The sequence below is a fragment of the Carettochelys insculpta genome, chromosome 6 (assembly GCF_033958435.1).
Source record: "Carettochelys insculpta isolate YL-2023 chromosome 6, ASM3395843v1, whole genome shotgun sequence".
Lineage (NCBI taxonomy): Eukaryota > Metazoa > Chordata > Testudines > Carettochelyidae > Carettochelys > Carettochelys insculpta.
Window position 1 is genome coordinate 60,136,618 of NC_134142.1, and position 9,602 is coordinate 60,146,219.

General features: G+C 47.0%; 1 protein-coding gene across 2 annotated transcripts in view; it reads right to left on the minus strand.

The window, feature by feature from the left end:
• Positions 1 to 4,408, minus strand: part of CCDC9B (coiled-coil domain containing 9B) — a 93,060-nt gene extending 88,652 nt beyond the window's left edge. For both annotated transcript variants that reach the window (XM_074996978.1, XM_074996977.1), the window contains exon 1: positions 4,216 to 4,408. In XM_074996978.1, coding sequence (XP_074853079.1) covers positions 4,216 to 4,227 — 12 coding nt within the window. In that variant the 5' untranslated portion in view covers positions 4,228 to 4,408. The remainder of the gene's footprint in view (positions 1 to 4,215) is intronic.
• Positions 4,409 to 9,602: the final 5,194 nt, after the last annotated feature.

A 9,602-nucleotide genomic window follows, 5' to 3' on the forward strand; every position in this document is an offset into this window, starting at 1 on the left:
CCTGCAGCTCTGGAGCCACATGCAACTCTTTAAGGACTTCTTTGTGGCTCCTGATGCTATAATTGCAAAATTAAAAAAAAAAAAACAAAAAAAAACACCTCACAATTATTTTCGATAAATGGTGACTGTCTAAAAACCCAGCAATGAACAACTCATATCTAAATAGCAAACAATAGGTGAGCTCGAAATATTGGATAACTTCTCCATTTAGTATGTGCAGATATAATACTATATCTGTGTTTTGATTGCGTTGCTAATAAAGTCTTGATTTTTGAGAAGGAAAAGGAACTTTGCAGCATTCCTGCCACAAAGGGCAATGAGTATTTTAAGAAATTGAAATTAAATGTGAAGTAAAGTGGGTGCGTGAGTGAAAGTCCGGAAGACAGTAGTACAAACACATACGTAAAGTGTGAGGAAATAGAATACGTAAAAAGTTTGTGAACATCCTGCAGTAAACGTGTGCGCTGTTCTTAAAATAGGGGCTACAAAAGTATGGTTTGACATTATTTATTAAGGACCATCTTGTAGTCATATGCATTGTGGCTCTTGAATAATTGAGTTTTTACCAACTTTGAAAAAAATGTCTCTTCCTGCTATTTTGGTTGCTGACCTCTGAACTAGATATTTCCCAGTGATTGATGAAGGGACCCAAACCTACCTTCTATTCCAGGTTGCAGCTCAAGGACCCTACAGAGAGCAGTCATTTGCCATGTCCCTGTAAATAAACTGTCTTACTGTTACAACTCCGTGGATCACTTCTCTGTGATCCAACATTCTTCACCCTTACCTCAGGACCATATCCTAGGAGAGTCAGAGCAACTGGCTCAGAGCACAGAATCATAGGGCTGGAAGGGACCTCAGGAGGTCATCTAGTCCAGCCTGCTGCTTCAAGCAGGATCAACCCCCACTAAGTCATCCCAGCCAGGACCTCGTCAAGCTGGGACTTAAAAACCTCGAAGGATGGAGAATCCACCACCTATATAGGCAACACATTCCAATGCTTCACCACCCTCCCGGTGAAGTAGTTTTTCCTAATATCTAACCTACACCTCTCCCTCTTCAACTTCAGACCATTCCTCCTTGTTCTGCTGTCTGACTCCACTGAGAACAGTTTCTCACCCTCCTCTTTAGAGCTCCCCTTCAGGAAGTTGAAGGCTGCTATTAAATCACCGCTAAGTCCTCTCTTCTGTAAACGAAACAAGCCCAAATCCCTTAGCCAATCCTCATAGGTCTTGTGCTCCAGCCCCTTAATCATATTTGTTGCCCTCCGCTGAACCTGGTCCAGCACATCCACATCCTTTTTATACTGAGGGGCCCAAAACTGGACACAATATTCCACATGCGGCCTCCCAAGTGCCAGAGTGGAATAACTACTTCTCTAGATCTTCTTTGAAATGCTCCTCCTAAGGCTCCTCCTTCTTGGCTACAAGGGCACACTGTTTACTCATATCCAGCCTTTCATCCACCATAACCCCTAGGTCCATTTCCGTTGCACTGCTGCTGAGCCAGTCAGTCCCCAGGCTATAACAATGCTTGGGATTCTTCTGCCCCAGATGCAGGACTCTACACTTCTCCTTGTTCAACCACATCAACTTTCTTTTGGCCCAGTCCTCCAATTTATCCAGGTCACTCTCTCTACCCTCCATCATATCTACCTCTCCCCCTAGTTTTGCATGATCCGCAAACTTGCTGAGGGTGCAATCCAGTCCCTAATCCAGGTCATTAATAAAGATATTGAACAACACCGGCCCCAGAACTGAGCCTTGCGGCACTCCGCTTGAAACTGACTGCCATCCAGATACTAAGCCATTGATCACTACCCGTTGGGCCCGACCTTCAAGCCAGCTTTCTATCCATCTTATAGTCCAAGGATCCAGTCCATATTTCCTTAACTTATGGACTAGAATTTTGTGGGAGACCGTATCAGAAGCTTTGCTGAAGTCAAAGTATATCACATCCACTGACTTCCCCATGTCCACAGAGCCTGTTAACTCGTCATAGAAGCTAATTAGATTGGGCAGGTAGGACCTGTCCCTGGTGAATCCATGTTGGCTACTTTTGATTACTTTCCCCTCTTCCAAGTGCTCCAAAATGGATTCCTTGAGGGACTGAGGTAAGGCTGACGGCTCTATAGTTCCCTGGATTGTCCTTCTTTCCTTTTTTAAAGATGGGCACTACGTTCGCCTTTTTCCAGTCATCTGGTATCTCCCCCGATCTCCAAAAGTCTTCAAAGATAATGGCCAAAGGTTCAGCAATGACATCTGCCAATTCCCTCAGTACCATCCATTCTGCCCCAGCCATAACAAGCAACTGAACTTGATCTGGCCCTTCGCTCTTCTTATACTAGGCTGCTGGGCCCTGACTGGTGGTGTCCCACACAGCCACTCTAGGCATATTGAAGGACCATTCTACTGCATTTTTCTAAGCAGTGTAGGGCTACAAAGCCTCCAGCAGGGGGCCTCAGTGCCTCATTCACCCCATCACTGGGCCATTTTGTATTGTTTTTTATTTTTGCAGGAAAGTAAAATATTCTTTCCTCGTTATCATCAATCATCCAATGACAGGTGAGCAGATTTTGTATCTAGAAAAGTATGTTTTATGACAATTTTGCAAGATTGGTTTAATCTGAGTTCAGTGTCCCTTCAACAGCCTGTTCTGAGCATGCTGAGTTGGCAGGCTATGTATTTGCAGAACAATAGGCATTGTGCCTTCTTCAGGGCGGGATCAGAGCATTGTGTGCCTAGAAATAAACATGGTTAACTTTTAAATTCATGTAAATGGAGAATGGCAGAGCCACATTCCAGGAAAGCCTTTGCAAAACCAGATTTTGTTTAGAAGGCAAGTCAGAAATGCAAAAGGCCTGTCAGGCCACCTAATTCCTGCCCTGTTTGTGCAACATTGTTCCCTATTGTATATTTGTCACTGTTTTGTAGAGTTAGAAATGACTATAGCAATGGGGCTTTCACCCTTTCCCTAGGGAGATTATTCCAGTCTGACAGATGGCCCTGCTAGAAGTTTTGCTGCTTTTCAGCCTATTTTTGGGTGGTGGGGAGGAGTGGGGGTGGCTCAGTTTCATCAAAATATTTGGGGAAAGCAAATGGAAATCTATACCCACCCCACTCTGAAAAACATAGGAACCAAACAAAAACAACTTGTTCACAGAAATGCAGAGCAGCATTTTGAGCCCTGGCGTTGATTCTCTGGGGAGCACTGACTGTATGTCCAACCGTGGTCAGAGCTGTCTTACTATCTGCTGCTTTAAGCCGGTGGATCACAAGGGGATGTGCCCATTCCTGAGCTGCTGGAAAGAATGATGGCTGTGCTGCCACTGAGGATGAACAGTGCTACACTTCACGCTACCTGGCATTAAGCTCTTCCGGGGAACCAAAGCGCCCGTATGTCACAGTAACTAGGAGCAGAGAGTTATAAATGGCTTTAGCAGAACAAATGTGCAGCGTACTCGGAATCAGAAAGCAGAGCCCGACGCCTCAGAGACAAGAACACGAGCGCGGTACAGAAAGACATCTTTCTGTTAAAAATGTAACAAAAGGAGGTGAGGGAAGCAAAAGGCAGTGAGGTTCAGTGACAAGGCCATGTCTCCTTCTCTCCCCCTACTCCTCACACCCCCTTACGTGCCCCTTCAATGCTTGAGAGCACCTCTTGTCTCAGGAATCACCTTCCTGTTTGCATCTTTCCCTGCAGAAGCTCACAATCTGCTGTTTCTGAAGTGAGAGACCTCAGAAGGGAGTGAGGCAGAGAGTGAGAGAGAAAGAGGCAGGCAGGAGAGAGGAGCAAGGCCCTAAACTGGCACTTCTCTATGAAATCCAATGCACATGCTTGCTAAGAAATATTCTGTGCTGCTTATCTGATAGCTGTAGCTGAAAGCCCCTGGACTCCCAGATGAGTAATGTCCAGCATTACTTGGCTTTATGGGTTTTTGCCTCTCAATGCCCCCAACCTTCTGGATAAGAACACCAACCCGAGCCAGTGACTGCAAAGTGCCCCAGTGATCAGTACATAAAATCCAGCATATGAAATCCACCCCCCCCGCCCTCCCATTCCTCTAGCTCATTGTGGATACACAGCTGCCGGCAACGACCAACCCCCCAAAATAACACCAACCAAGAGAGAGCAAGCACAAGCCACTTGTCGGCTTTTTAAAAAGAGAAATGAATCCCCCACTCCCCTGCCAGTAACAACAAAGGCAGCACTCACAGATCGCTGCATTTTGGACCTCAGCGTTGAAGCCTGGTGGATTCCAAAGCAGAGCTAAAAGAGGAGAGCCATCAGACGGCCTCTCTCCGCACTGGTTGCACAGCATACAAGATCATGTTTTGATTACAAAAGCCTCGTCTGGGCTCCCAGCCAAGAGCACGGGCTGCCTAATATACTCAGCACAGACAGGGTATTTGAGAGCCTGTGTCCTCCTCTCAATCTCACTCACTTTTTTTAAAAAAGAAACACTCCCCTTTCCCTCCCGTTTCCCCCCTCCTCCCCCAGCCACGGTAAGACTTTAACTCGCTGAAGCCAGAACCCCACATGGGAAAGTATAAACTGTGGTGAGTAGTGAAACATGGATTTGGAAACAAACAACCTGACCTCACTCTGTGGCAGTTCAGAGTGGTCGTGTTGGTTGGTTCGTGTGGCTATTTGGGTGGCAGGTGTTAATGAAAGCGTTCTTGGTTCATGACCATTTCACCAGTTCTAGCATGAACGCGCCTTCATCAGTGAAGATGGTTATCCAGTGTGCATTATTTTGTATTTCCTTTTTCACATTTTCCTGTTTAAAATGTTGCATTCATTTGATCGGGTAGCAGAGACAAAACCATGTGGAGTAAGTGATCAAACATACAGCATGAATAACGAAACAGCTAAGGAAACAGATAAGCTGAATGGTTCTTGAGCAAATCACAGGGTGAAAACTGCTGGCCAAATAATCCAGCTAAGAGTCATAAATAACAAATGTGTTTGCTGAAATCCAGGTTGAGTCCTAAATGATTGGCAAGCCGCAAAAGGCCTACGTTTGCTATGCATATTCTTGGCAATGAATAATTTTGACTATCTCTAAAGATATACTACTAAGAAGTTAGAAGAAATAGGGGAGAGCAGAGGCAGGAGCCTTTCCTGATTGTATTTTCCCTTTTATAGGCATCTTCAGTGTGACCTCTCAGGGAGATAGGGAGATAAGGTCAGAGGCACTGTGATAATGATCGAAAACGTTTGCTACTTCCCAGCTTACATATTGGCAGTAGCAGGTGGATGGACACGATGCACTTGGGCTCTGACCCAGCTCTTCCATTACAGGCACCCTCATGTCAATACTTAGAAAATCTCTCTCTCTCACACACACAGACACATCTTCCTGTTTGCCTCAACTGAAAATATTATTTCCGTTTCTAGTCCTGGTCTTGTTCTGGTCTCCATCAGTACAGCCAGCCTGCCCTCCTTCTGCTGATCATGTCCTGGCTGAAGTTCTTGCAGGCTAACAGGAGAAAGAAGCCCAGCTAGAGATTATTTTGGTGTCCGTGGTATCACCACATGACACGTCATGGCCAAAAGGGGCCAAAAGGGGCTTAGGTCCTTTGATAGTGAGGGTCCGGTCCTAACGTCCTATTCCTCTCCAGCAACTTCCTCTCACACAGGTAGCTGAGTGGTTTCCTGCGTCACAAAGACGCAGACATGATTAGGTGAGTGTGTGTCATTGTCTTATGCTCATCCAGAGTGTGGTCCAAAACACACTGAAATCAGTGGAAAGTCTCTGATTGCATTCACTAGCCATTGGACCAGGTTTGTAGCTTGTGCAGAGTCACAACTAGCTTGGATCAGAGCCTAGGCCAGAGTGGAGCTGGCAGAGGGACTCAGTGACAGTGCTTTGGGGGAAGGAGTGTCTCACAAGTGCCTGGCCGCAAATCTTATAGATGATACAGGGAATCCTCTACAGACCTCAGCAGAGAGGGTGCTGCCTGGGAAATGAGGGCTCATGAAACAGGAGAGCAAATGAAAGGATCTGCAAGGGTTGCACAAGACACTGTTGAAACCATGGGTAACCTGGAAGCCATCTGGCTGGAGACGCTGAGAAGGCTGACAGAGAGAAACTAAAGACGATGCAAATATGCATGTTTATGCAAAGAACTGACTTAATAATTGCAGGCATTTCATCCCAAAGGAGCCCCAGAACTGACTGCAAATTGTTCACAAGGGCCTTCACTCACCAAGGACTGAAGTGCAGCCATCTCTAAAGCAAAATGTGGCAGTTGATTAATGGCACATAGCAACTCCACATAGCACTTTAAGCCTGGAAGTGAACCTTATATCTTTGGGAAACAGCAAGAGTGTTTTCAGGAGGCAAAATCTAATTTTCGAAACTGAGATTTGGCAGAGACATCCAAGTTAACAAACCTGCTCTTATAAAAAGTGTTAGGGAATCTTCAATGAACATGAATGGCCAAGATGCTAGTTTCGTGAGTTAAGTCTGGTCCTGAGCTGTCTGGGCCATGGGATGAGGTGGGGTAAATACCCCAAGACCCGCACATTTGGGGGCTCCGCAGCAGCCGCCCAAGCTGTTTTATGGACAGGAGGAGAGATTACTTTGGGCAAGGCATGGGTGCTGGGCACAGCCAGAGACAGCAGTAGCTGTAGGGGCACAGCAGAGCTCCTTGTGGTGAGTGCAGGGGAGTGGAGGCCTGGGGGAGGCAACCCCCTGTGGCTGCTGTTGCTTGCCACTGCCCACCTGCTGCCCCAGGTAATCCAGGCCAGGGGTCACAGAGAGAAAGGGATGGGGCATGTGTCGCAGGCGGGGAGATGCCCAGAGGTCTGCGCTTAATAGACTGGGGAGTTGCCCCATGTCCAGCCCCTCCCTTCTGTGGAGGCCCCTTTATGATGGCTGAGGTTCAGAACACTGGTTTAACCAATTCTTGAAGAGTTAAGGAGCAGTGTGAGGCTGGAATAGCTGAAGGCACGTCCCCCACAGTTCTGCGAAAGAGGGCTGGTTCCCTTTCACAGCAAAGCACAGCACCTATGGAATCATCAATGATGCTTCACACAGCACCTGTCTTGGTTGGAGCTTTCAGCTGCTGGATGGCAATGAGATACCCATGGGGAGCAGTTGAGTGTGAGAGACAGGGACTGCACTAGCTAGGGAAGGAAGAGAGGGTTTGGCATTAATATATTGTCCTCACTACTGCCAAACAGCACCTTTCTCTAACCCTGGGTAACCCAGACACACAGAGACCACTGAAAGGGAGAGTGAAATGTCTGCTCTACAGCCTGAGCTAACAGGCATCTGGTTTTCAACTAATCCCACAGAGGATCATGGCTTTAGCCCTTTTAGTCCCAATTTCAATCCTGCCTGCTGATGACCCATGTCCATTGGCATTATACATGCAATGGATTTTGCTTGCTAATGCTTTGAGCTGGGATGCAACAGGTGCACACGGCTGACCCATGCTTTGAAAACAAAGTGGCCGCGTCTACACTAGCAAGTTCTATTGGAAAACCGGGCCCTTTTCCAAAAGAACAGGTGGAGCATCCACACGCAAAATGTGCTCTTTCGACCTGAAATCAAAAGAACGCGGCTCTTCTTCCAGAAACCCTCTTCCACTCCAGGATCAGGACGACCGCCCCCTTTCAAAAGCTTCTCTCAAAAAAAGCATGTGTAGATACTCCACGGGCCCCTTTTTGCAAAGAGCAGCCCTCATGGTGCTGGATTTTTTGATCCCTGGAAAAAGAGCAGGGGCTGTGTGGGTGCTCTCTTTTGAAAGAGTGGATCGATCTTTCAGTCTGCTTTTTTGTGTGTGGATGCGCTCTTTCGGAAAAAGCTTTTTTTGGACGAGATCTTCCGGAAGGCCTTCTTTCAAAAGATTGCTGTAGTGTAGACATAGACAGTGTGCTCGGCACCTGTGAAGAAACACAGGCTTTAACCTGAAGTTTTTTGCTGAACGGCAAGTAGCATACTGTGCACAAGTCACACCAATAATGTGCACACAGGGCAATTCACACTGAGCCTACACAGAATGCCAGCTTGCTCTGGGCGCAGCGTTCTTGGAGGGTATCCCAGGCTCCGTTGTGCACTCTGGGAGGTTTTGCATTATGAACTGTGGGAAGCCGGCAGATTAAAAAAAATTTTTTTTAATTCCACATCTGCACTGTCACCATGCTGTACCTCCTTTCTGGACACGCCAGCACTATTTTTACACCACTGCTGGCCAGCATGGCTCTAACAGTGATCTATGTGGCTATGCTGACAGCCGCAAATACACTGAGACTGCTTGAATCCAGCTTTGGACTTCACCCACCACACCCCTCAACGTACATAGGCGTAGTTTGACTTCTGTAGTTGAAAAGGTGCAGCTCTAGCCAGGCCAATAGGGCTGCATGGGGGCAGGGAGGGGGAATTCCACACTTGCCCTAGGCTTGCACTTGGGTGGGGGCAATGCCCCCATCCCTCTCCTCAATTACCCCCATGAGGGCAGGTGACATAGCAGCTATAGCCACTCATCTGGTATCTAGACGAGATTCAGCAGTGGGAGAAGTGGGATGGGGAAATGCAATAGGACAGTACATGTAAGAAATTTAAGTTACTTTCACCCCTGGAAATTGCTGAACAAATGGGTAAAACCTGTCCCAGCACCAGCTATTAAATGGAGGGAGGGACATCCTGGTAATTTGATAGCATGGTAGGTCAGGCACAAACATACACAGACAGGTCAGTAATGGCTGTCTGCAAAGCAGTGTGGGATAGCCATCGGAGGCATGCCAAAGTGGTACACAGCATCCATGTGTACACACAAACAATGTACCAGATTAATATGATATACAGCAAATGTAGTCCACTTTGCAAGAGGACTCCAGAGTTTATGATAAATGCAGTTAGTGCACTGTGATGGACGGCCTTCTGCAGATGCAAGCTTTTTCAAGCCAGGTAAACTTGACTTAATGCAGATTAAACCCCATGTGTAGACAATCCCTGACTCTGTTCCACGTTTGACAGCACGTAACACAGCCTCCCTCAACTTCCTCTCTCTTTAGCACATGCAAAGATGACTGGCTGAAAGGAGCCTGAATCTTTATTATACTGACTTCAAACTACATAACCTTTTCTATTTCCGACATATAGGCGTATTATTAGCTTTTTATCAACTCTTCGTTATGTTAACACACTGAGGCTGCTGAGGGCCACTTCCAACTGTGTGGGCACTGACAAGCCCTTAGGTTGTTCCCCATCCACATTAGTCTCTGTGACACAAATTATGTTCATGACTTTTGAGGTTGATAGAGATGGGGCTTTTGGCTCCTACTGGGCCTGATCCCAGAATGTCTAATCCTGAGAGGAGCAGAAGGTAGCACCATCATCCACCTAAACAGGGTTTGCCAAGCTTATCCTACCGAATCACCGCAGCAGGGTCACGGTCTCCTTGTAAGCACAGGGTGGCTGGTAAATAGCCTTCCTGAGTGTGGTTCTTTTGTGGGCTTCCAAGCATCTCCACTGGTAGGTGAAGAGCCACCATTGGCTCTCTCCCAGAGAAAATGCCTGGTTTTAAGTCCTTATTCCACCCATGATATGACTGAGAAGTGTGGAGGGATGAGGCCACCCTTGCCCACAG